We start from the raw sequence: 27,028 nt of genomic DNA, 5'->3' as shown, positions 1-27,028 counted from the left end.
AGACTGAAGGATGCCCATGCAATATCAATTGTATTGGTACTTTATACAATACCAATTGTATAAATGACCTCCTTGCATGGTTGGAGCTCCAGAGGAAAGCAATCTAAACAGGTCATCAAGTTGCTGTATGAGTTCAAACTGATTTTTTACAGCATATGTTTCCAATATGCTGGCATGTTTCCAATGCCAACAACATTTCTCACTCCCTTGAAGAAAGTTAGGTGTGCAAAGCCTTCTTTTAAGTAATATGAGCTGTTTTATTTTAAGAAGCTTCTTTGGTCTTTTCAGATTTTTCCCTCCCCCTCAAGTTACTTTCTGGTTAACATTGCTCATTATGTAGCCCTCTAATCCTTCCCCCCCCCCTTCTTACACGTCTAATCTCAAGCAAAAGCATTTCACATTGAACATAGCATGGTGACCCCTTGATATGCCACAAGGCTGGACATCCAGCTCCAAACGTCATCCCAAAGTCTTACATTTGCTCTTATTTTCAGAGGGTGCTTGTTTCTGAAAAAAAATTCAGGAGTCAAAACAAACCGCATAGCCTATACATTACAGTATTTTAAAACAGCATGTTTGTTTCTTTAATCAAAGAGGGACTAAAATTTCCCCCTTCACTCTGGCATCCAGTAAGCCACAACTGATCATCAGTGCTATCTCTGGAGGAAATGAATGCGTAAATCATGTTAGGCTCAAGTAGCCTTTATTTTAGCCCCACTTTTTAAATTTTTTTTTTTGAGTTACAGTTGTCTGGCCAAATGCGTCATTCGGTGATCACCTGAGATCTGCAAATGCTCAATTTCCATTTCCTGAAACTAAAACCAATAAACTCAGCATCCTAGCAGAAGGATATACAGGTAGTCCTCAACTTCCGACCATTCATTTAGTCATCGGTACTGCAGTGGTGAAGAAAGTGACTTATGACTGATTTTCTTACTTACGACCATTGCAGGATCTCTGTGGTCATGTGATCAGAATTCAGGTGCTTGGCAGAGGGCATGTACTTTTATGATGGTTGCAATATCCCCTGGGGTCATGTGACAAGCAAAGTCAATGGGGAAGCCAGATTCACCTAACAACCATGTTGCTAACTGCAGGGATTCACTTAACAACTGTGGTGAGAAAAGGTTGTAAAATGGGGACAAAACCCACTCTATCTTGCTTAGCATCGGAATTTTGGGTCTCTATTGCTGTCATAAGTCAAGGACTAGCTGTACACTTCTGACATTGGAAATTATTAAGCCTTTAAAAAGCTTGCTTTTAAAATAAGGCAAAGGATTACGAAGTACCTCCTTGAGTCACCACTGCTGCTGTGGCTGCAGCTGATAAAGGAACTGGTTTCTTCGTTGCTTCATTGAAGCCATTGTCTTCCAGAAGGACATTTTTCTCTTCTTTTTTCCCAGAAGCCATTGATGCGGATGTTTCCATCTTAGACATGCATATTCCAGCTTCCAGGTCCTTAAAAAAAAAAACACACAAAAAGTTCAGGGTTTCTTTCTCTCTCCCCCCCCCCCACTCCCATTAAAGACACAAAAATTGCTTTGATGGAAATGCTTTCATCCTATTCCAAAAGATAATTAAAAGCAATAACAATAAATATTGATTTAATTGCTCATCAGGTTTTTTGTTAAGCTGCAGTAATTATATCCAGAAAGGATTTGAAACCACATTTTTCTAAACTATGGTTGACTTAAGATTGATGTATACATACACGCACATACATACATACATACATACATACATACATACATACATACACATGAACACACACACACATACATACAGGATATACCAAAGATCAAACCTGTAGACCAATCACAATGTTTTTTTTTTTTTAAATGCTATTGTACTTAGGAAAGTTTGGAAAGTCATGTCTCAAACAAGGAAGTGTTTAGAAAAAGACGGCAAACAATTTAAACATTTAATGTAATTTGTATAATAAATTGTCTACAGAGTCTGACTTTGGATACGCCCTGCACACATTCATTCATTATTTTCATTCTATTAGAATAAGCTTACATGCACTCCCTTAAGGTACAACTTTAGGGTAAACTGCTGATTAAAATTTGATAAGTAGAACAATTAGAAACTTCAAGAATGTTTTATCCTTTTACTGAAAAAAAAACCCAGAAAGGAGACTTGTTCACTACTCTTCTGGAGTATTTACTTAACCTAGGAAATCAGTCCTTTACTCCTTTACCTTGACATACAACAGTTCCAACAGGTGACCATTTGAAGTTTATTTATTTATTGGATTTGTATGCCGCCCCTCTCCGCAGACTCGGGGTGGCTAACAACAGTAATAAAAACAGCATGTAAATCCAATATTAAAACAGCTAAAAAAACCTTATTTCTAAACCAAACATACATACAAACAAACAAACAAACAAACAAACAAACATACCATGCATAAATTGTAAAGGCCTAGGGGGAAAGAATATCTCAGTTCCCCCATGCCTGATGGCAGAGGTGGGTTTTTAGGAGCTTACGAAAGGCGAGGAGGGTGGGGGCAATTCTAATCTCCGGGGGGGAGTTGGTTCCAAAGGGTTGGGGCCGCCACAGAGAAGGCTCTTCCCCCGGGCCCCGCCAAACAACATTGTTTTGTTGACGGGACCCGGAGAAGGCCCACTGTGTGGGACCTAACTGGTCGCTGGGATTCGTGCAACAGAAGGCAGTCTCGTAGATACCCTGGTCCGGTGCCATGAAGGGCTTTATAGGTGATGACCAACAATTTGAATTGTGACCGGAAATTGATCGGCAACCAATGCAGACTGCAGAGTGTTGGTGTTACATGGGCATTTTTGGGAAAGCCCATGACTGAGGAAAAAGTGACATAACTATTTTTCATACACGTCGCAGCATCCCCATGGTCACATGATCAAAATTAAGAGACTTGGCAAGGGACTCAATTTTAAGATAGTTTCAGCATCGTGGGGCCATGTGATCCCAGCTTTTGTGACCTTGTGACAAGCAAGTCCAGTGCCCCCTGAAACATTGACACTGAGGCAACAGACCATACCCTGAGGATTCTGCCATGCTTTATAGAACTCAATGTTGCTTATCTAGCTATTGGAACATATTTTTTTTTGACCTTTGGATAGGCTTCTATCACATGCAAAGCATGGACTTGAATACTGAGCTATGGCCCAACTCCAATCCTCCTTGGAAAAAAGAGGCTTTAATACAGTTGAAAGGCAATAACATTCTAATAAAAAACAGCCATGCACCGTAGCATCTGTTGAGCCACCACTTGGCTGTTGATTGCTGTATACTTCATTGTGCTTCAGTAACTCTTACCTCTGAGCCTTATCTGCTACGGGCTCAGAAGATTATAGAACAGGACTCTAAATTGACAGAGATACTGATCCCTGCTGTGTGTTGTGTTTGAAATGGGAAAGCATCCTGTGGTTGTGCGTAGCATATATTGGGCCACATATTATTGAGAACGAGCATAATTTATGAAGCAATCCTATTCCAAGTGCTTGTCAAATTTTAATTTTATTCCTGCCAAACTGATCTGATTCCATATGTTTCCATGTCCTCATTTCCTAAACCGATCCCAAATGGTTCGCTCTTATTTCAAAAGACACTGGGAAAAAATCATTTAGTATGTTTTTATTAAAATAGACTCTGCATTTTTCCCATGCGAGAAACACACACAGGCACATAAAACACATATTAAATGAAACAGGATTTCAACAAGATCGATTTGCACTTAGGACAAGTCTAATGCTCACACTTTGGAATATTACACTTTCTCTGTTTTATAAGTATCTTGCTGGCTCCAGTGTCCAAACAAAAGAAGAAACATTTGTGTTTAATGAGGTTCATACATATGAGAAGGAGCTGGTCTATAACTTGTGAACCTCCTTGGATTCATAGTAGCTGCTTGAAAAAGTGGTTGAGGCTGTAACTGAGGAAACTTGCCCCCCAGATTCAGTAGGTGTACCAGCTATGGCTTTACCGAGACCACAACGCCAGCACTGGGTTGCTACCAGTACAATACAGTTCTATGAACTGGTAGAAGTGGTGATGGTGGGAGGCTCCGCCTATCCATTCCCAGATACTTCTGCATATGCACAGAAACACTGTGTGTACATGCAAGCATGCAAACCAGTAACAATGGGATTTAGAACTCATCACTGCACAACGCCCTAGTTATACTACTACTACTACTACTACTACTACTACTACTACTAATAATAATAATAATAATAATAATAATAATAATTTATTAGATTTGTATGCCGCCCCTCTCCGAAGACTCCGAAGTTATAGTGGCTCATGCTGTTATCACTACACTGGATTACTACAACACACTTCCAATGGGACAGACTTTGAACGTTACTCAGAAGGAAAAACTAATAATTGTGACTGCAACTGTGAAGAGGTGACTAGTCGCCGTTAGCTGTGACGGCCACAGCAGAAAGATTGAAGTAAAGAGATTGTGGTTTGCCTGGTCATGCAGGAGCGGAGTGGAAGTAAGAGGTTGGAGTCGGGTGAGTGACTGGCCAATTTAAAGATAAAGAAAACTTAAACAGAGATAGTAAAAGATATCCTAGAATAGAAACTAGCGGCTATCTTGCAATTGGGAATACCATAGAGATGTAGTGAATAAATGAAGATTAAAGCCCAAGAAGATTGTCGCTAAGTTTAAAAAAAAAAATTGAAAAAGAAAAATGGATTTGGAAAAAGTACTTTACAAGTGGATTTAAAGTATTTTGGAGATTTTCATAAAAGATCTGGCTTGTTATATTGGGAAACCAGGAACAGCATCTGCTGGCTAAAAGAAAATATTACAACAGCTTATAGAAAGTTAGAATTTGCTGACAGCTGGTGATTGACCTTGCATACAAGAAGATAACTTGGAGCTTGGAAGGATTTGAAAGGTGTGTTGTGCTACTGTGTTTTGATGATGTCCAGTTTTGGTGACAGAAGATAATAGGACTTTGAACTAGAATGAAATAGACTAAAATTGGAGATTGGCACACCAAAACACCAAAACACAAAAAGACCATATAGATTTAAGTCTTTAAAAAATTAAGCCTTTACCATTGTAAATTCAAGAAAGAGAAAGACAGGGACAGACAGAGAGAGACGGGGGAGAGTGAGAGATATGAGAAAGAGAGAGAAAAAGAAAGATGTCACGAGAGAGAGAGAGAGAAAGAGATGAGGGGGAGAGGGAGGGGGAGAAAGAGAGATAAAGAAAGGGGAGAGGGGGGAGAGAGAGATGAGGGAGAGAGACAAGAGGGGGAAGAGAGAGGGGGAGAGAGAAAGAGAGAGGGAGAGAGAGAGATGTCAGAGAGAGAGAGAGAGAGATGAGACAGAGATAGACAAAAAGGAGAGAGAGAGAGGCAGGGAGAGAGTGGGAGAAAGAGAAAGAGAAGGTAGAGAGAGAAAAAGTGGCTTCAGTGCTACCATATGGTGGCACCGTTTACTGAACATTGCAGGAGTGTTGAGCTTGGGCAAGAATAGATGAGCATCAGCTGAAAGCTAACAAGTACCAGCTGAGCCCAGGAGAAAATCCATAAAGAAGACACACATGGATAGCAGACAGCTCACTAGAAACAACATACATTGCTATTTCTTGCATACAGAAACATTAACTTTGATTTGACTCATGAAGGTCTGAAAAATATTTTACTACCACACTGTGGACGTGGCATATTGTGGGTGTGGCTTGATGATTATGTGACCAGATAGGAGTAGCTTGCCAGCCATGTGACCAGGTGAGAGTGTCTTGATAACCATGTGATGGCTTAAAGGTCATGTGAGTGGGTGGTACAATCTTACCGACCAAGATAAATGTTCAAATAGGTGCTTGGACTATTTTTCTGTTAAGTCACATCATTTGAATAACCACAAAAAGGACAACATTACAACCAAAGACAGCATTATTTGTTGAGGCGCACAGTAACATTTTAAGGTTTTGTACTGAACCCACAAAGTTCAGTATGATAACAGATTAGGCAAGTAGCTCGATTTTCTTTAATTGCTATAAAAGTTCAGTTCTAGATAATGGTTAAAATGATTAAAGCATTTATGGATAAAAACATACTATTTAATTATTTTCTATTTTAAAAGTAATTAAGGATCATACTAAGGTACTATAGAAGGAAGGACAATAAAAAACCTATTAAGTATTCAATAAATAGTGCATAAACTTACTACCCCCACTGCATGTCCCGCCCCATTACTTATTTGACTTTTGGGGCTTCTTAACCATAGTTTTTGTCTAAATAGTACTATACCAAAACAATTAATTTACAGGTTGGATTTGAAATACTACCTCAGAATTTATTTATTTGTTTCTTTGTTTGTTTGTTTATTATTTATTTATTTATTTATTTATTTATTTATCGACTGACTTAATGCATTTAGTTGTAGCAAGTTCGAAAACTTTTTCATTTTTGTCTCTGTCTTCACATCTATGAGACAGGAACTGGTTTAGCAAAACCTTGTAACCATCTTTTCCCAGTAGCTTTTCCAACTTCTGAAGATGGACCCTGGATGTGGAGCATAAAGTCTGAACCAGCTGGTTCATCAAGAGTTGACATATTATGGGAAAAGAAATATTCCGACCTCGAGCACTTAAAGTTACTCCCAAGTACAACAATTACAAAAAATGCAGTAAAAAGAGGAAGTGTTCTTCATTATTGGTGAGCTATAGCTATAAGATATGCTTCTCAGTTTAGGGATATCAGGATCATACTAATAACAGATACAAACAGCATTTATTGATGTGCCAAGAATTTAACTGGATTATTCCCATATTTTAGGGCGGCAGTCTAAGATCACAGGATTGAATTCTGTTTTATTGCACTGAGGAAGTTACTTGGTTGCAGGGTGGATAAAAATAGATGATTTTAAAAAATAAAATAAATTGGATTTTTAACATTTAAAATCAGGTTTCGTTTTATTTAAATGATTTTTTTTTGGTTTTATACTTTTGGAGTAAAAATCTATCTAATGATAGGTTTTATTTAAGATACATTAGTACTTTAGTTTATTCAGCATGAAATGAAGCTGAATGGATTACGTAGCAGGAGACTGTATATTCTGCAATACTGGGACTGTTGGTGAGTCAACAGCAGGTCAGAGGAGGAGCCGCTGCAGGACAGAGATGAGAGCTGCCCTTTAAAAATTATGATTTAAATCGACTTGATTTAAATCAAATCCACCCTGCTTGGTTGGGTAATAAAACATCTGCAAGCAAAGTCGGAGAGTATCAAGAATTCCTGAACTAAAATATTTACTTGCATCAAATATTGGGACACAAGTATATAAAAGTGCCAGCTGCTTGAGGATTTCACTCAGTAATGGGGCCCACCTGGAACGACTGGGATCGGTGATCCGGTAGGACTTTTTAGTGGGCTTCAGAGGCCGGTGTGGGTGGGCATGAACCCAACACGTGTGTACGTGTCCCACTGTGAGATTTCGCTTTTGCGCATGCACAGAAGCAAAAAAAAAGGAAGAATTGCCAAAATCTCAGCTGCACGAATGTCCTCGTGCGAGATTTCACTTTGGGCGCAAAGTTGGAGGCAAAGTTGCACATGGGGGGCGCATACACATGCATTGGGCACACCCACGCCGGCCTCGGAATACTGGTACCGGTAGGAAAGTGTAAGTGGAGCCCTTCACTGATTTCACTGTGTGTGGATTTTGGCATCAAGTACTTTTGTTGCTTTTGTTAATTGCAGAGACTCTTTCAATGTGTGAAGCAGCCTTAAACTGAATCAAATTATCCTTCCATCTAGTCCTCTAATTACAGGGTGCATTCCAAAAGTAATGCAATTTTTTAAAGTAATTTATTCAACAGATTTGCACAAACGGTTAAAATTCTTCAAAGTACTGTCCTTGGGCCTCTACACATTTTTTTCAGCGACTCTGCCATGACCGGTACGTGCCCTGGAAGGTGTCTATGGGGACCTCTCGCAAGGTCTTTGTCACAGCTGATTGGATCTCTTCTATGGATGAAAAATGGGTTCCTTTCAGGGCTGGGAACAAAAAGAAGTCTGCTGGGGCAACGTCAGGACTATAGGGGGTGGGTGGGGAAGTGTTGGCACCTAGTGTTTGGCCAGGAACTCACGGACTCGTAGCACATTGTGGCAAGGCATGTTTTTCATCCATAGAAGAGATCCAATCAGCCATGACGAAGACCTTGCGAGAGGTCCCCGAAGACACCTTCCAGGGCACGTACCGGTCATGGCAGAGTCGCTGGAAAAAATGTGTAGATGCCCAAGGATAGTACTTTGAAGAATTTTAAGTGTTTGTGTAAATCTGTTCAATAAATTACTTTTAAAAAATAAACTTTTGGAACGCACCCTGTGATTGTTGTTGCAATTCTCCAATCTTACTGGGGACAAACGTTAGAACTGCTGGTAAGCCATGCATGTGTTTTACTGCTATGAATGATAGCCACTATGGTCCAAAGTCTCTTTGCTCCTCTTCTTCAATAGATTGGAAAAAACAGCATATAAATTTAAGCAAAGAAGTTATCATAATCTAAGTGCCTACCTGGGGGGGGGGTGGACAACTCTCTGGCAGTTAAGGCACTTTAATCATTTCTTGCTAAGACCTTCAGATATCTGAAGGAATGACTGGATACTCCAGACCTGAACTAGGAATACTGTATAATGCTACTCAATGATGCTAGCTTTACTACATGCTTGAGGCTTTCCTGATGCTAGATAAGACACCTATAGAAAAGTCACCTTGCCAGCTTCATTGGCAAACTTGGTTTATCCTTACAAAACTGGACACTAAATTGTTACTTTACTTTTTTGAAAAGAGAGAGCGAAAAGAGAGAGAAAATGACATTTTTCATCTGCTAATGTGAAGCTGGCCTCCACTGAGTCAAGCTTAACTTCCACTGACAACAGGGTCGCTTTGAGTATGTAAGAGTCCTGGCAAACAATATAGACCTGGACTTGCCATGAGTTTTTTCTAATGTCATGGAATGTTAAACAATGTTCCAGTCTAGTCTAAAGTCCCGGCATTCCTGAAGATCTTCCATCTAAGAAATTCCCCTGGTTAGCTTTTCTCAAGATCAGTCAAGACTGGTCAGCTTTTCCTTCTACAGTAACCATGAGAATATCCTCTTCTCCTCCCCCTACCCCACAAATAAAAACCTGTGATAAAAATCCCTATTTTGATTGCCTTGTGCTTGTAAACATAAAGTACCCTTGTTTGTTTGTTTGTTAGATTTGTATGCCGCCCCTCTCCGTAGACTCGGGGCGGCTAACAACAATAATGAAACAATATGTAACAAATCTAACATTTAAATTAATTTAAAAGACCCTTATTTAAGAAACCAAACATACACACAAATATACCATGCATAAATTTTATAGGCCTAGGGGGAAGGGAATATCTCAATTCCCCCATGCCTGATGACAGAAGTGGCTTTTAAGGAGCTTACGAAAGGCAAGGAGGGTGGGGGCAACTCTGATCTCTGGGGGGAGTTGGTTCCAGAGGGTTGGGGCCACCACAGAGAAGGCTCTTCCTCTGGGTCCCGCCAAACAACATTGTTTAGTCGATGGGACCCGGAGAAGGCCAACTCTGTGGGACCTAACTGGTTGCTGGGATTCGTGCGGCAGAAGGTGGTCCTGGAGATATTCTGGTCCGATACCATGAAAGGCTTTATAGGTCATAACCAACACTTTGAATTGTGACCGGAAACTGATCGACAACCAATGTTGGTGTAAAATGGGCATACTTAGGGAAGCCCGTGATTGCTCTCGCAGAAGTTTCTACTTATGTCGCTTTTCATATTAGTATTCATCTTTGTCTAACATCCTAAAAGTGTAAAGTTTGGAATGCCGTGTTATTCAATAGCTACTTTTTGTCATATGAACAATGGTATCTCTATAACATACAAGTCACTCCACTGATTTTTATGTGCACAGTTTTTCCATGGTCTTGTGCCAGACGCAATTTATAAGCTCAGCAACAGATTGATTGCAGGGGAGAACCATTTGGCACTGAAAAATCCAAATGGAAATCTTACCTATTCAGAAATTATATAACAAATGAACATCTTATGCAATGCCTGAGCTTTCCCTCCAGTCATAACTCAAAGTAAGAACTTTTGCTTCCATTACCAAGCCTGTTTATCTGTATGACTTTCTCTGCAGGCAGAAAGTGTGATTGTTATGTTTGGGAACTGAAATATTCCACAGTGATGTTAGCATGTTCAGAAATGCCCAGGCTCTCAATAAGGAAACTGCTGTATGATTTTGCCCTGGATGACTCTGAAATTTTAACAGCTGCATGATATATATTGAAAGAAAGCTACCTCAATGGGACCTAAATAAACCAAAACCTGTGGAAAAGAAAGGCATTTTAAACACTTCTTTAAGCTTAGTGATCTTGAAATAGTTGTCAAAATAGTTGTCTGAGGTCTGAAGCATATTGAATATTATAGGAGGCAAAACTATCTGAAAAGGTGAGCAGTATATGCATTTGTCTGGGGAAAAAACACAAGCCGTTACCAGAATGTGCTCTGGTCCAACACACTCAACATACACGAGACATACTCACTCTATATACATTTGCACAAAGTTATAGTGACAGTTTTACCAGTAACTACCCTGGAATTTCCTTTTTTCCCCCTTAACCAGTTGTTTCATGAAGCTAAAAATGTGCTTCTCTGAACCTTGAGGAGAGCAAAATAAAGCCCAGCGGGCCTACCCAAAGTCCGGAGGCTTTAGTGAGGCCTGTGCAAATGCATAGCAGGGCAGCAGGTGGTTGTGCTCATGTGCAGAGGGCAGCTTGGGGGCTATGCGCATGCACGGGGAAGAACATTACATTATGAGTATGGGCCCATGTGTGTGCAGGGATGGGTTGCTGCCCGGACAGGGGGGGATGCAGCGGGATAGCGAAAATGGAGCACCCAATTTGCACTGAAAGTTGAACAAAAATGCAGGGTGTCCTGCATAAGCCATTCCCACAATGTGGTAGTAAAAAGTTTGGTAGCCCTTCACTGAATGCATGCACACCCTTTTGGCACCCAGGCCAAAAACGGTTTGCCATCACTGTCGTATAGATTGATCTCATACCTCATAGATCAGGTATGTTGACTAGGAATTCTTTGTTGTGTGCAGAGGACAGTTGAGAAATGTGGCCTGCCCCTTATCCTTGGGCGGGAAAATACAGAGCCTGGATTGGCTGGCTCAGCCTGGCAGCAGCAGACATAAATAGCTGCCAGGCGTGGCCATCTTGTTGTTGTTATATCACTGTTATCAAGAGTTACTGTTGTTCCACAATAAAGTGAGAGTGGTTAATTCTGGGCCTGTCTGCCTCCTTCATTGGTTGGATCCCACATTCTGGAAGCTGCATTCATTATATTTCTAGAGGCATGCACTAGTGGAGGTTTGGGAATCAGCCTAGAAAACTCTTGAGGAGGATTGGGAATCAGTTCATTGTTCATGTATTCTCTCCCCCTTTCTCTTTTCCTGAAAAGGGCAAGGGCAACAATCGGAGGACTACAATTAAGCCTCATGAAGAAATATTACATGGCAGTATTTTACAACAGACAAGAGGTGAGCGAAACAAGGGAGAAGAACAAAATATAGAACGGTAAGTAATGAAAGTGGACAGAGCCAGCACATTCATGGGGCTATAACACAGAACTTGAAAAGTGGAAACGCATGATGGACAAAAGGAGATGATTCTTTGCCCAGCACATGTAAACTACGGAAATTGCTACCATAAAATTGGTGCACCAACTAAAGCAAGAAAAAGAAATGAATGGAACAATTGGCTATTAATCAAGAAAGTTATCTGTTGCTTCCAGTATCAGAGTGATGTGAAGCCAACCCTCCTTCACAGGATTTCAATCTGTCAGCTACCTGGGAGATAGACTGCAGACATTTGTATCAATATCTTCTCTGTCTCAAACAGGATCTTCCTGAAGAAGGATGTCTATCTTGGTAGGTAACTAAAGGAGGTTTTCCCCAGCCTCTTCCCTTCGGCACAGGAAAGGGATTTTTGCCTTTAAAAAAACCATGGTATGAAGTAATAGACGAGGACTATGAAAAAGGCTCCAAGATACAGTACACACTCCTGAGAGTCTGATTAGAGATTGAAATATATGAGAATATGGAAGATCTGAGGAGCAAGGAAGAAGCTTTGTTCCAATGATCCATTCATCTCTAAGGAATAAGTAACAAGCCTGAGTTAGAAAAACCAAGTAAGATTACCTTTATCTTGAAATGTGTGGAGCTATTTAGGCTTTATGGTCTTTGATACACACTGTCTCTGATGTACATTTTCTCTCTGTAAACTCAGTGATTGTGTGTTCTGAATAACAGAAAAATACCATTGTATGGTCTGCTGAGAGTCTTAACTTTTCTTGTGCATGTTTTTTGCACTGGAAATTCTCGTGAGATGCTACTGGCAGTTCTCACAGCTCTCCAGTTTTACTTTTTCCACCATTGACAATTTTGTATGTGACTAGTTAAAAGGTTTAAGAATTTTTATCTTTTACATTTCCCACTTTTAGAAAAAGTCAATTTTGCCTATATCTTCTGGGATAAGTCTATTTCCCAAAGGAAGAAGGACAGATTTTCCTAGCTACACATCTCCATACTACATACCCAAGAGCTATAGTTTTCTTTCTTTCTTTCTTTCTCTTTCTTTCCTTCCCTTTCTCTCTCTTTCTCTTGCTTTCTCTTCTTTCTGCACTTCACTACATTCCACTCCACTTCACCTTTTCTTTCTGTCACACAAAAGTGTGGAATTTATTAATTTAATTTAATTTGATGGCTTATCTATCTCACCTGCCATAGTTAAGGGTAGGGTGGAAGATAAAGTCACCCCCCTAAAATGAGGGAGCTATACCAAGTAGCTCTACCAAAGCAAAAGGGTGGAGTCAGATTGTATAGATCAGTGTTTCCCAACCTTGGCAACTTGAAGATATTTGGACTTCAATTCCCAGAATTCCCCAGCCAGCATTTGCTGGCTGGGGAATTCTGTGGATTGAAGGCCAAATATCTTCAAGTTGCCAAAGTTGGGATAGATCAAGATGATTTCTCAAAGAGATTGAAGGCTTCCAAAAAAAAATTACCCTACAGGTTCAACAAAGCAACACAGAGACAGTTATTTGGATCACTGGAGAACATCACAGGAATGAGGCTAATGTGTGTACCTCCTGCTTGTGAGTTTCTCAGAGGCAAGTTGTTAGGCACCATGGAAAAAAATAAACTGGACCAAATAAGCCTTTATTTTTAAAGGAAATTGTTTTTTGTCTTGGTCTGTGGGAAACAGTTGGCAGTATTTGGTATTTAACAATAAACATAGATTAAATTTAAATTAGGAAGTAATTCATCAAGTTACAGTCACAAAGAAAAGAAGGGATAAAAAATGAAGAGATAATTATATTACCTTTTCATATGAAATATGGAAATGATTACCAGTAAAGATCTTAGGCCAGCTTACCCTTTTTCAAAGCATGAGCATATTCTTGATTCAAAATACAATTTAATCCATTTTTTATTTTAAAGCTAGCATACGGGTAAATAGTGATAAATTACCACTTTCCGTGAAGCCAAACTCTTTATTTTCATTTTTTAAAAATCTATCATTTATCACTGGCTTCCTTTGCATAAAACAAAGTTTGAGCCAAATGTTTTACTACTGACTCAAGACAGTGGCTTTTTATATATTTTCGCAACTCTTAACATCTTGTACTGGTACCAAATTCATATCTCTTCCTGCACTGCACTGCCCTAGTGAAGCCAACACATATCTGATATGGCACATTACAGCAAAATAGCCTTTCCTAATTTATTTCTCTTACCAGCTTCTGTTAGGTGCCAATTTTAAAGAAATGTATTTTTTCTACACATTACTATCAATGCCCAGTTTAAAATACTGGCTGAATTTGTACAAAGCACTAAACCTTTATATAGCACTGCAAGACTGAATGAGAGCAAGATTTTACCATTGGACTCTTTCCTTCTTTGAAGAGGCTCTAACTTTTATGTGGGTCATGAAAACTTATCACAGCTTTTTGTTATGTCCTAATCCAGACTGCAATGTGAATATTCTTAACTGTGGTTATTTGAAGCAAACCAGTTTCAATCCTTAATTTAGGAATCCGGCTTGCTTTCATCAAACATATTTACAATTCAATGCTACATAAGGTTTAAATATGAAACTAAATTATGTTTAATCTAAACCAGAACCTCAAGTTTGCAATCTTTATCTTGCTGCCACTCCAGAGAAGCACTGAAAAAAATGCAAGACCATGAATCACCACGGTTAAACTTAAAGCTCTCTGTGCTATGAAAAAGCAGAGTAGCATGTCACCAAATTGAATTGGCTTACTTTCAAGATTGGCGGTTGGCTGTACAAGATCTATGGGGAATAATGACTTCACTATTTTGTTAGACACTCTTACTGCTTTCTGGGGGCCCTCTGATTTTTTCTTTTATCATGTTTCTGTAATTATTTTTACATTTGCTGTTTTTCTTAGTTTTAAATTACATTGTATTCTTAGCTGCTTTGAAAAGCTCATTTGAAAGGGGAAAATGAAATTATTTTTAAAAATAATTTTACTGCCTTTAGCATACATAAAATAAAAAGTCAGAAAAGAAGTACAACTAAGATGAAGCAAAAGAAAAATGAACGGACAACGTGATAAAAATTCATACACACACATGACATAAGTACAAGTTTTACACACCAAATTAAACCATGACTATTCCAAAAGATTTTAGTTCATTTTTGTCTGCATCAACATGAAAGAAGTTCATAAAAAATAAACCTATATCCACCATCTAAGATTTTAAATCAAGTAGATCAGCATCTTTCCAATAAATATAGTCCTCAACATATGATGGTAATGGAGCCTACCAATTGCGGCCATATGTTATGTCAATAAAATGGGTCAGTCACAGAACTAATCCAGTTTTACATGTCTGTGGCAGTTATTAAATGAATGTGGCAATCATAAAGCAAACACTATGGAAAATCATGTTTTCAATGGACGTCAGTTTTCGGCAAAACCAACATAAAATGTGGTCACATGACCATGGGATGCTACAAACTGCCATAAATGTTGCCAGGTTACTGAATGCCTAAAGTTCAGTCATGTGACCGTGGCGGGGGCCCAACTGTCGGAAGTTTGAATCTGTAGCTTCTGACTTTTGGGTAGGTCATAACTTCTAACAGTTGCTAAGTGACTAGTCATAAGTCAAAGACTAACTGTAAAGCTATCTTTTTAGCTATGGTCCATATACAATAGGTCCAGATTCTTTCAAAGATAGAAAATAGGCGTTGATTGCTTACCTGAACGCCTCTTCTCGTACGGTGAGCGGGTACAGCAGTCACATGGGTTGCTCACGTCCAATCCGATGGAACTGAGCCTAGTATTAAAAAAGCTTGCCGGATCCGCCCCTTCCCCAGAATTCGCGAATCCATAGACTAGGCTCAGTTGTGAAGCTCTGTAGTGTTCAACTCTCATTGTTAGAGGAAGAAAAGTATAGAAAGGTAAAGAAGACACATACAAGGGCGGAAAGTGACTGCTGTACCCGCTCACCGTACGAGAAGAGGCGTTCAGGTAAGCAATCAACGCCTATTCTCCGTACTGAAGGAGCGGGTCCAGCAGTCACATGGGACATACCCAATAGATGGTCCCTAGGGTGGGATTAGATTGCTATCGTGTGAGATAACGGATTGGAGTACCCTTCTGCCGAAGGCAGCGTCCGCTGAAGCGTAAGAATCAATCTTGTAGTGCCTGATGAAGGAATTTGGCGAGGCCCAAGTGGCTGCTTTGCAGACCTCCTCCAACGGGGCTTGAGTCGCCCAAGCGGCCGAGGTGGCTGCGCTCCTGGTGGAATGCGCTGTGATGTTCCTTGGAACGGAGAGGGAGGCCGACTCATAGGCCTTAGATATAGTCCCTCTGATCCAACGACCCAGTACTGTTGAAGACACTTTGGCCCCCATGACTCTGGGATGATAGGCTACAAAAAGTGCTTCTGACCTTCGAAAGGGTCCTGTGCGTTGGATATATATTCTCAGCGCTCTGATGAGATCCAGGGTGTGCCATCTAATTGCCAAGGGATGGTCTCGTTGGAGGCAGAAGGAAGGTAGGACAATATCCTGAGATCTGTGGAACATGGAACTGACCTTGGGTAAGAAGGTGGGGTCCAGTCGCAAAACTACCTTGTCCTGATGGAATTGACAAAGGTCCTGCCTGATTGAGAGGGCAGCCAGCTCCGAAATGCGTCGGGCAGAGGTAATAGCCACCAGGAAAGCTACCTTAAAGGATAGGTACCTGAGGGATGCCGATTTTAGGGGTTCGTATGGAGCCTGCGTGAGGGAATGGAGAACCCGTGGCAAATCCCAGGATGGATACCTGTGGACCTTGGAAGGTCTGAGGTTGGCTATGCCCTTGAGGAATTCCTGAACTTCAGGGAAGGATCGGAGAGGCTGTCTGCGGGGGGCCCCCAGGACAGATGAGATGGCTGCCAGATGACGCCGGAGGGTGCTGGTGGAAAGCCCTTATGGAAGCCTTGCATAAGGAAGGAAATAATTCTGTGTATGGGGATGCACAGAGGGGAGAAACCTTCCTGTAGACACCACTGGTGAAACTTGGACCACGTGTGGTCATAGATTCGATTGGTCGAGCCCCTTCTGGCCTTTAAGATGACCTCCACTGAATCGGGGTCATGGCCACGCAGTTCTAAATCTCTCCTGATAACAGCCAGGCGGTGAGGTGGAACCACTCCGGGTCTGGATGGAAAGAGGCCCCCTGCCGCAGCATATCCCCCGAAACGGGGAGTCGCCAAGGGTCCTGGACGGACAGCTGTTGGAGATCCGCGAACCAGGGCCGGCGGGGCCAATGAGGGGCGATTAAGATTACTCGGGCCCTCTCGGTGAGGACCTTGTGAATCACGTCCGGGAGGATTGGAATTGGAGGAAATGCGTAGAGTAGGCCTGGAGGCCATGGACTCCGGAGGGCATTGATTGCTTCCGCTCCCGGGGATGGAAATCTGGCATAGAAGCGAGGGAGTTGGGCGTTCGCATTGGTCGCGAAGAGATCCAGGACTGGTAGGCCGAATCTGAGGGTGATTTGATGGAACAGGTCTTGATGGAGGTTCCACTCTCCTGGGTCTATCGTTGCTCGGGATAGCCAATCCGCCTGGACGTTGAGACTCCCGGAGATGTGATCGGCTAGGAGCGACTGGAGATGTTTTTCCGCCCAAAGGCCCAACTTGAGGGCCTCCCTCATGAGAGCCTTGGATCTCGTGCCCCCCTGTCTGCAGATATGGCTTTTTGTGGCAATGTTGTCGGTGAGAATGAGAACGTGCCGGATGGGAATGCGAGGAGAGAAATGCTTCAGCGCCAGGGAAACGGCTCTTAACTCTAGCCAATTGATTGGCCTGGAAGCTTCCTCCGGGGACCACGTGCCCTGGGCTATCATCCCCTGGGCGTGGGCGCCCCATCCCGATAGACTGGCATCTGTGGTGATGACAAATTGATCCGGGCACCTGAACGGGGATCCTTTGTCCATGGCCGGAGACTTCCACCACTTGAAGGATCTGCGAACACTCAGTGGGATGACAATGCGTCGATTTGAGTTGCTGTGCCCCGATCTCTGAAAAGGTAACAGGAGCCACTGGAGTTCCCTAGCATGAAGGCGAGCCCAGGGAATGATGCCTATGCATGACACCATCTTCCCCAAAAGGGAAGATAGAGTGACTATGGATACTGAAGAATTAGATAAAATGTTAGAAATTAACTCCACTATACTGAGTTTTCTCTCGGGAGAGAGAAACACCTGGGAGGATTCTGAATCAATAATGGATCCCAGGTGAGCAATGGATGTGGAAGGTTGGAGATGACTTTTATCAAAATTGATGGAAAATCCATGGTCCTGAAGGACTGACATGGTAACAGAAAGGTCTGTTTTCACTTTCTCTAGGGAGTTCCCATGAATCAAAATATCATCAAGATAACATAAAATGTGAATGGGAAACGCCCGGATATAGGCCGCCAGGGACCCCAAGAGCTTTGTAAAGACCCGAGGGGCCGAGGAGAGGCCAAAAGGCATCGCCCTATACTGGAAGTGCCTGCCTTGAAAGGAAAAACGTAAAAATTTTCTGTGGCATTTGGCTATAGGAATGTGAAGGTAGGCCTCAGTGAGGTCTAAGGAAGTCATGAAATCTCCCGAGTGGATGGCGGCCAAAATAGAAGGCAAGGAGTGCATCTTAAACTTCCTATATTTGATGAATAGGTTTAGTTTCTTTAAATCCAAAATAGCTCTCCAACCTCCGGAGGACTTTGGAACCATAAATAAAATGGAGTAAAAACCTAGGCCCCTCTGATCGGAAGGGACCGGTTGAATGGCTCTGATGGACAATAGATGAGAAATGGCCTCCTCCATACGGTTACAATCAGAGGATGACCTGGGAGAAGGGCAGGAAATAAAACGTCTTGGGGGAGGAGAAACAAATTCTAAAAGAAGACCTGTTTGAACAGTGTCAATGACCCAAGGGTCTTTGGAGGTGAAACGCCAATTTGAGGCGAAATGAGCTAGGCGACCCCCTATGGGAATAGAGGAAAGGTTACCATCTAGGTTTCTTTGAAGCCCTGTTAGATGAAGCTCCCCTTTGGAAGCGAAAGCCTCTACCCCTGGAGTTCCTACCTTGGGAACGAAAGCGGGGGGAATACTGACCTGGAGACCTCTGATAGGACGCCGCTTGGTCTTGCTGGCGCCCTGGGCGACGAAAGGGCTGCGTTTTGGTAGCCTTTTTAGTGGTTGGACCCAAAACTTTCTTCTTGTCCGTGGTTTCCGTGAGGAGTGGATCCAGAAGATCACCGAAGAGCAGGTCGCGCTTCAAGGGGCCCTGGGATAACTGCCACTTTTGGCGAACTCCCGCTTGCCAAGGGCGAATCCAAAGGAGTCTTCTTGCCGTTGTAGAAGCTGCAATAGACTTAGCAGAAAATCTAGTAGATTGCAATGTGGCATCAGCCACGTACTGGGCAGCTGCAAAGACTTTGTTGAAGTCTTGTTGACCTCTCAAGTCATCGGGAGGAATATGCTGTTGCAGTTGGCGAAGCCACAGCAGCATGGCTCTGGAAAAAAAGGAAGCCGCTGCAGAACTTTTAATGGCCCAGGAATCAGAGGTGAATCCCCTTTTGAGCATTTGCTCAATGCGCTTGTCCTCTGGACGGAGGACTTCCTCCGCCTCTCCTGGCACAGCCGCTGCCGAGTGAAGAATCTTGACAGGTTCATCCGGTTTAGGAAAGGATAGAAGTTCCTCATAGGAAGAGGAAAGTTTGTACAACTTTCTGTCCTTGGTGGAGGGATTAAGGCCAGAGGCTGGAAATTCCCACTGTTTGAGTAAGGCATCTTTAAACAATTTAGGCATAGGAATTACCTCGTTATCCTCCTGTTCCTCTGTGAAGTAAGGTAAATTCTCCTCCGGGGGATCAGTGGAAGTGGAGGCTTGTTTCTCCTGGGCCGCTAATCCCGTAGAAATTCTAGCTTTGAGGAGAAGAGATTTGAATAATTGAGAGGGGAAAATAGTAATTGGAGGGGGAACCTTTATTTGGGATTCCTCATCATCAGATAATCCCTGGAAAGGGTCCTCATCATCCTCCATCTCCTCGTATTCATCCTGGGAGGAATCTGAATCATCCTGAATAGGAGCTCTGACCGCTGGGGAAGAACCCAAGGGGCGGGAGGGACGAGAAGGAGGAAGAGGTAGAGGAAGCGCATTGATGGTGGAGAGTTTGGCATCAATGGCTTTGGACAACACAGCAAAAATAGACTGGAACTCAGGAGGTAAATTGGAAATATCAGCAGAAGTGGCAGAAGAATCCCTAAAGGCCTGGGAGGATCCTGGCTGGGGGGAATCTTCAATAATATCTGGTTCCTCTGGACCTATGCCCCATAGGTTAGGTTGGGGTCTGTCTAGGTTTGGCTCATCCAGAGATAACACAGGGACCCCAGAAGGAGGCAGGCTAGAGGCCTCTGGGGGGTCTTGACTACTGATTACTTGGGCCTGCACTTTCAAACGTTTTGCTGATTTGTCATGAATTTTTTGTAGGGCTAGGTCCCTTCTCTTCTCGGCCCTGGTGACCTTGGTCGGGGGGCGGGCCCCTGGAGAAGAGGAGGAAGAGGCCTGGGGGATGCTAGTAATCTCATCGCCAGTAGGCCTGGCCTCTCTGGGACCTTTAGTTGTGCCTCTCTTGGGAAAAGAAGCCATAGTCTGACAATTAACAGAAGACAAGGCTGAGCCAATAATTAAATAATAAGGAGAAGAATTTCAAGGACTTCCCAAGAGGAATGGATCCTGCTTCGAGGCCTCGAAGCTGCTGAAGAGTGAGGACAATCTGGGCAAACCCAGAGTTCGTGCCCCCAAATCCAGCGGGGCCAGCCTCCCTAAACTTTATAATTAAGTAAACCAAGGCACTCTGGTTGGAGGCTTAGCCGGTGGAGAATTTAGCCTGGGACCCCCAAGGCCCGCTCCGGGATCCACGCGGTGGACTGAGGCCTACGCGGCTGGCAGGAGGCCAACACGAGAGGCCTAGATTTAAAAAAGGGCGCGAAGGCCTTCGCGCCGAAAAGATCGCTCCGTAGAATTTCTTAAGGGAAAAGCGATCGACTAAGTCCAGGAGACTGGAAGGCGTCTCACTCCGCAGGAGGTATTTTTTAAGCCCTTAATATATTTATACGATAAATAATCAATAATGTAATCGATAAATACTTGCACCAGGACCTCCGGGCCAAGGGATTAGAAGAATCCACTAGCGGCCGCAGGAATCGTAACCGGCAAAACCGCCGGGGGAAAACGAAACCGCAACTTCTCCTAAGGGACAAAGCCGAGCCGCTTTTTTACTTTTTTCCTTTAAACGGCTGGCGCAATGGTGCAAGTAATAAATAAAGACAATAAATCTTACTATTTTTTAAAGGAAAGATCGAAGGGAAGGTGTTAGAATGTTGAACGAGCTATCACAATACAACCGCAGGATATGCGAACTGAGCGAATTCTGGGGAAGGGGCGGATCCGGCAAGCTTTTTTAATACTAGGCTCAGTTCCATCGGATTGGACGTGAGCAACCCATGTGACTGCTGGACCCGCTCCTTCAGTACGGAGAAGTTCCCAATTTTTAGTATATACAGTACTTCGCATTTACATCTTTAACCTTTAACCTTTATAGTGCTCCTCCAAGTATCATATTAACAAATTTGTAAATGTTAAATTGAAACTATACAGTGGTCCCTATACCACGGTTTTTCAAAAATATTAATTAAAAAATACTTTGCGGTTTTTTTCCCCTATACCACAGTTTTTCCTGCCCGATGACATCATACGTCATCGCCAAACTTTCATCTGCCTTTAATAAATATTTTTTTAAATAAACTTTAATAAATAAACATGGTGAATAGTAATCTAAATGGTTGCTAAGGGAATGAGAAATTGCAGTTTAGGGGTTTAAAGTGTTAAGGGAAGGCTTGTGATACTGTTCATAGCCAAAAATAGTGTATTTACTTCCGCATCTCTACTTTGCGTAAATTCGACTTTCGCGGGCGGTTTTGGAACGCATCCCCCGCGAAAATCGAGGGAACACTGTACTACATAAATAAATGTACAAACCACTCTTAACTCAAGGAATGTTTCCAATCTTAATTATTCAACTCTCGAATTCTTGTTTCAATTGGTATCCATGGTAGATTAGTACATAAAAGCGTAAAACCACACTCTGTCTAGCTATACTACACGTATGGGACTATACTACACGTATGGGACTTGTGAGCAAAAAAGACTACTGAGGAAATATGTCTTTATTCCCTTTGACATGACACAGCATTTGTGCATGGAGACGATATCAAAGAGAACCATCACCTGGAGAACAACTTTAGATATCTGTGAGAGTATCTAATTGATTTCTTGCATTTTTCAGATGTATGGATGTCTAGCACTAAAGACATTCAGCAAATCTTTCATAGAATAGAATCACTGAGTTGGAAGGGTCCTAAAAGGTCAAACCCAACCTCCTGCACACTGCGGAATTCACTGACTATTCTCAAGAGATAAGTATCAAGATTTTCATCTGAAAATCTCCTGTCAAGAGGAGGAAACCAAAAGATATCGATATCTTTTTAAATTGAGGTGTACAGAACCGAACACAGTACTCCAAGGGATGACTGACCAAGACAGAATATAGTAGGATGATTGTTGTTGTTTATTTTATTTATTTTATATATTTTGTCAAACTATTATAGGACAGTAATTTGTATAAATAAAACATTAGAAAAGTAATGATAAATGTAATGATAGAAGACAATAGAACAGTAGGACAGGGATGGTAGACACAATGGTGCACTTATGCACGCCCCTTACAGACCTCTTAGAAAGGGGGAGAGTTCAATTGTAGATAAATTAAGGTTAAAGTTTTGGGGTTAGTAGTAGAAACCACTGAGTTGGGTAGTGCATTCCAGATGTTGATTACTCTATTGCTTAAGTCGTATTTTTTGTAGTCTAGTTTGGAGTGGTTGATATTTAGTTTAAATCTATTATGTGCTCGCACTTGTGTGTTGTTGTGGTTGAAGGTGAAATAGTCACTAACAGGAAGGACATTTTGGTATATGATTTTATGAACTATAGTTAAATCGGAGCGGAGACAATGGAGTTGTAAGTTGTCCAATTGAAGAATTTCAAATCTGGCGTAGTAAGGTATTTTGTTGTGAGAGGAGGAGTGAAGGACTCTTCTTGTGAAATATTACTGGACTCTCTCAATTGTGTTTATGTCAGATATGCTATGCGGGTTCGATACAGGTGAGCTGTATTCTAGCATTGGTCTGACAAATGTTTTGTAAGCTCTGGTTAGCAATTCAATATTACCAGAGAAGCTGCAAAGGATTAGGTTAACAACTCTTAAAGCCTTTTTGGCAATGTTGTTGCAGTGAGCTCTGCAGTGTATGTTGTTGTTGTCATTTTACAGAAGCAAATCTCAGTGGTTTTGGCTGCTCCCTTTCTCTGCAACTTTTCTTATAACCGCAGACAGGAAAGGTATATAAATGATTTAACTTACAGCAATGCAACTTCTAAACCTCTATGTAGAACACTATGCAAGCCTAAATGTACAAGTTCACACTAAAATATGAACAATCAATGGTGGTGAATGAGCACAAGGAAGCACATATTCCCTCCGTTTTTAGTTCCTCTTCCTCTTCACTTCAAAAATAGGTGGAAAGGTCATGAGATACAGGCATCTTGCATTTGAACAAAGAAAGTTATATTTATGCTTCCAAGGTCATGCTTTTATCATCAAAGATTCTCCCTCTCCTACAACATAATTTTAATGAGAAGAACTGCCAGAGCAGATACAGTCAAGGTGGCTGTACATTCCTCAGAACCAAGGTCAAGATGCCATGAAAAGATACAAGAAAATGTTGTCTAAGGTCTCCCTGGCATCAGAAATGATAAATCAAAGATGCTGGCATGTTACTGTTAACAATGCTATCAGCAGCAATTTCACTCCTTTTGAAATTCTAACACAAAGTTTTCCCACTTTGACAATCTCTAGAGATTTGGACTTTTACTCCTAGAATTCTCAGCTGGTCATGCTGGCTGGGGAATTCTGGGAGTTGTAGTCCCAAGATTTCTACTTGACCCAAAGAAAGCCAAACTATATCCTTGCTCTTGGAATTTAGATAAACTCTGAGATGAGGCCTTTCCCCCTCCCCAAATCACCTTCACACATTCAGTGCATCCCACTCAGAGTTCTGTACTTCTGAAGCACCTGAGAAAGTTGGAATGGATGAAGAGGCTGATGAAAACCATTATGAGCATGACTTGCTTGCTGGTTGCTTAGGGGGGGGGGAAGTATTCCAAAATAACAGAAATAGCATAGACAGAATGGAAATCCACACGTAATTCTCACTAGGAGGTAAGTTTAAAACAGAAGTGTCCAATCTGAGGAACTTTTTAACCTTGTGGACTTCAACATGGCTGCTTGGGGGAATTCTGGGAGTTGAAGTCCATAATTCCAAGTTGACATGGTTGGACAACCCTCATTTAAACCATAAAGAAAGACAAAAGGAGGAAGATATTGTCGGATTTACCAGTCAATGGGAGAAATAGGGATGTGCATTCATCAGGCCACTATATTTTCCTTTCAAAAAAGCTTGTTTTCTATATAAATTTTCAAAAAAGCAACACAAAGGGAGGGAGGGAGGGAGAGAGGGAGAGAATTTTTTTCCTCCTCTCCTTTGGTTCGCCCTCCTTTTCTTTTCTTTTCTTTTACTTTTGCTCCTCATTTATTAATTTAGTCCTATGAAAGAATTCTAGGCCAAAGAACTCTCCCCCACAAAAGATATATCTCCTCAGGACCCCCGTCAGCCCACAGTGTAATTGGATCTGTTCGTTTCACTTGCTTTATGCTCTGAGGTGAGGCATGCTGTCAGTGTTTCCATTACACCCCTAGCACCCAGACTCAAACAAAAATCCAGAATAACAGACCTGGAGGGCGTTTTTTTCCAACTTAAAGCAAAGTTGGCTAGAAGCCATTTGGCATTTGATCCTATGTCATTATAATAATATTGCAAACTAGGCACTTTTTTTTTCACATTTAGCTCTCCGTTTACTCCAGACTGCAAAATATCTAGGAAGCTTTGACTTGCGAGACTTTTCACCCTGTATTTTATAGCCAGTGACTAGATACAAATGGCAAAAGACTCTAGCATGCCGTAGAGATCTTAGAACAATCAAATGGAAGAGCTAGAGGAGATCATGAGAATCAGCTAGTCCAAACCTCTGGCTAGTGCAAGGATCCAGATGCACCACACATTCACTGCTGGTTGCATTTATGTTTGAAAAGGAAACTAATTTGGATGTATATAAATAGTCCACTAAGCCAAATGCAGAGTTTTAATTATGTGATGAAGCTTTTACACATATCCTTTGACAACTCGATTGTTAAAGTCATGTTTTTTACAGTCAAGTTTGGAGCGGTTAACATTAAGTTTGAATCTGTTGCATGCTCTTGTGTTGTTGCAGTTGAACCTGAAGTAGTCATTGACAGGCAGGACGTTGCAGCATATGATCTTGTGGGAAATAGTTAGATCATGTTTTAGGCGTCGTAGTTCTAAGCTTTCTAGACCCAGTATTGTTAGTCTATTTTCATAGGGTAATCTATTTCAAGTGGAGCAGTGAAGGGCTCTTCTGGTGAAGTATCTTTGGACATTTTTGAGGGTGTTGATGTCTGAGATGCGGTATGGATTCCAGACAGACGAGCTGTATTCAAGGATGGGTCTGGCAAAAGTTTTGTAGGCTCTGGTGAGTAGTGTGAGATTGCCGGAGCAGAAGCTGCGTAGGATCAGGTTAACAACTCTAGAAGCCTTTTTGGCGATATTGTTGCAGTGGGCTTTGGCACTTAGGTCATTTGATATTAGAATTCCAAGGTCTTTTACTGAGTGGGGGTTGGTTATGAGATTTTGTTTGTTCAATTTATATATGAGGCTCGGGTTCTTTATGCCGATGTGGAGGGTAGAGCATTTGTTGGTTGATATTTGAAGTTGCCAGGTGTTAGACCAATCTGAGACAAAGTCGAGGTCTTTTTGGAGAGTAGATGTGTTGTCCGTGGTGTTGAAGTTTTACATCATCGGCGAAAAGAACATAGTTGCTTGTGATGTGATTGTAGAGGTCGTTGATGTAGAGAATGAAGAGAGTAGGACCTAGCACGCTGCCCTGGGGAACACCACTTTTGACAGTGACTGGGGTGGAAATGGCGCTTCCAATTTTGGCAACTTGTTGCCTGTTTGACAGGAATGCAGTAATCCAGCTGTGGAGGAATCCTGAAATGCATAGGAATTTGAGTTTTAGGAGTAGTTTGTTGTGGACCACTGAGTCGAAGGCTTTGCAAAAGTCAATATAAATTGTATCAATGGATTTTCCTTGATCTAGCTGGGTAGCCCATATGTTTTTGCAATGAAGTAGTTGTAGGTTGCAGGATAATTTCTTTCTGAATCCAAATTGTTTGTTAGAGAGTAGGTTATTAGACTCTAAGTAAAGGGTGATATATTGATTTATAATTGATTCCATGATTTTACATGACACGCAGCATAATGATATTGGTCTGTAGTTGTCAACGAGAGAAAGGTCTCCTTTTTTGAAGATGGGGATGACTACTGCTTTTGACCATAGTTTGGGGAGTGTGCTGGTCTTGAAGGATTTTTGGAAGATAATGCTTAGAGGTTCAGCTATAGCAGAAGAGAGCTTCTGGTCCGACTGATAGAGAAGGTTTAAGGTCTTGGATTGCTTTTTCAACACGGTCTACAGTGAAGTCTATTTGGGTTAGGTTGTTGAGAGAGTTTGAGGTGCGATTTGCAAAGATGGGGGATGAGCCATTACTGTTAACAAAGACAGAGCCAAAGAAAGAGTTGAAGAGGTTAGCTTTGAATGGATCATCGTGGTATTCTTTGTTGTTGGGTCCTACGAGAGGTGGAATAGATCTAGAGTCTTTGAGTTTGTTGTTGACGAAGTTGTAGAAGGCTCGGTTAGATTTGGTGCGAAGGGGGTTTTCCTCTTGTTTGCTGTGATAGTTGAGATATTCTGCTTTTATTTGCTGGCATATGCTTTTGTAGCAGCTTTTGAAGTTGGTTGCTTGGCCTTTTTTGCTTTTACAGCACAGAGAACTTTTTTTGGTTTGCAGTTTCTTTATCGAGACAGGTAAGCTATTTTTCCTTCTCAGATCTCATAAGTAGCTGGCAAAACAAAGAGGCTTACAACAGAAGTACCAATGAATTATCATATGTTGTTAGCATATGCTTACACTGGGACAGAAGGGACGTTCTTCGAAACTGCTTGTTTTTGGACCATCATTTTGGTCCTCATCATTATGGCCATGATGGTGTCCTTGTGGTTACATGATTATGATTTGGGCACAAATCAACCAGCTTACTGTCACAGTACAGTATCCTGTGAGCATATGAGCACCATTTGTGGCCTTTGGTCACAACCTCTAACAAAGCAAAATCCATGGGAAAACTGTCAGGAGGCGGCAAACG

The 27,028-nt window shown here is 41.8% G+C and overlaps 1 protein-coding gene across 1 annotated transcript in view; it reads right to left on the bottom strand.

Annotated features, from left to right (window-relative positions):
• Nucleotides 1-27,028, bottom strand: part of GLI2 (GLI family zinc finger 2) — a 338,725-nt gene that overhangs the window by 272,921 nt on the left and 38,776 nt on the right. Inside the window, exon 2 of the mRNA XM_070730027.1 lies at nucleotides 1,290-1,458. Within this exon, the coding sequence (XP_070586128.1) occupies nucleotides 1,290-1,437 (148 nt within the window). The 5' untranslated portion in view covers nucleotides 1,438-1,458. The remainder of the gene's footprint in view (nucleotides 1-1,289; nucleotides 1,459-27,028) is intronic.

This window comes from Erythrolamprus reginae, chromosome 1 (assembly GCF_031021105.1).
Source record: "Erythrolamprus reginae isolate rEryReg1 chromosome 1, rEryReg1.hap1, whole genome shotgun sequence".
NCBI lineage: Eukaryota > Metazoa > Chordata > Lepidosauria > Squamata > Dipsadidae > Erythrolamprus > Erythrolamprus reginae.
Note: the sequence above shows the minus strand (reverse complement) of the source record. Positions and strands in the feature narration are given on the sequence as shown.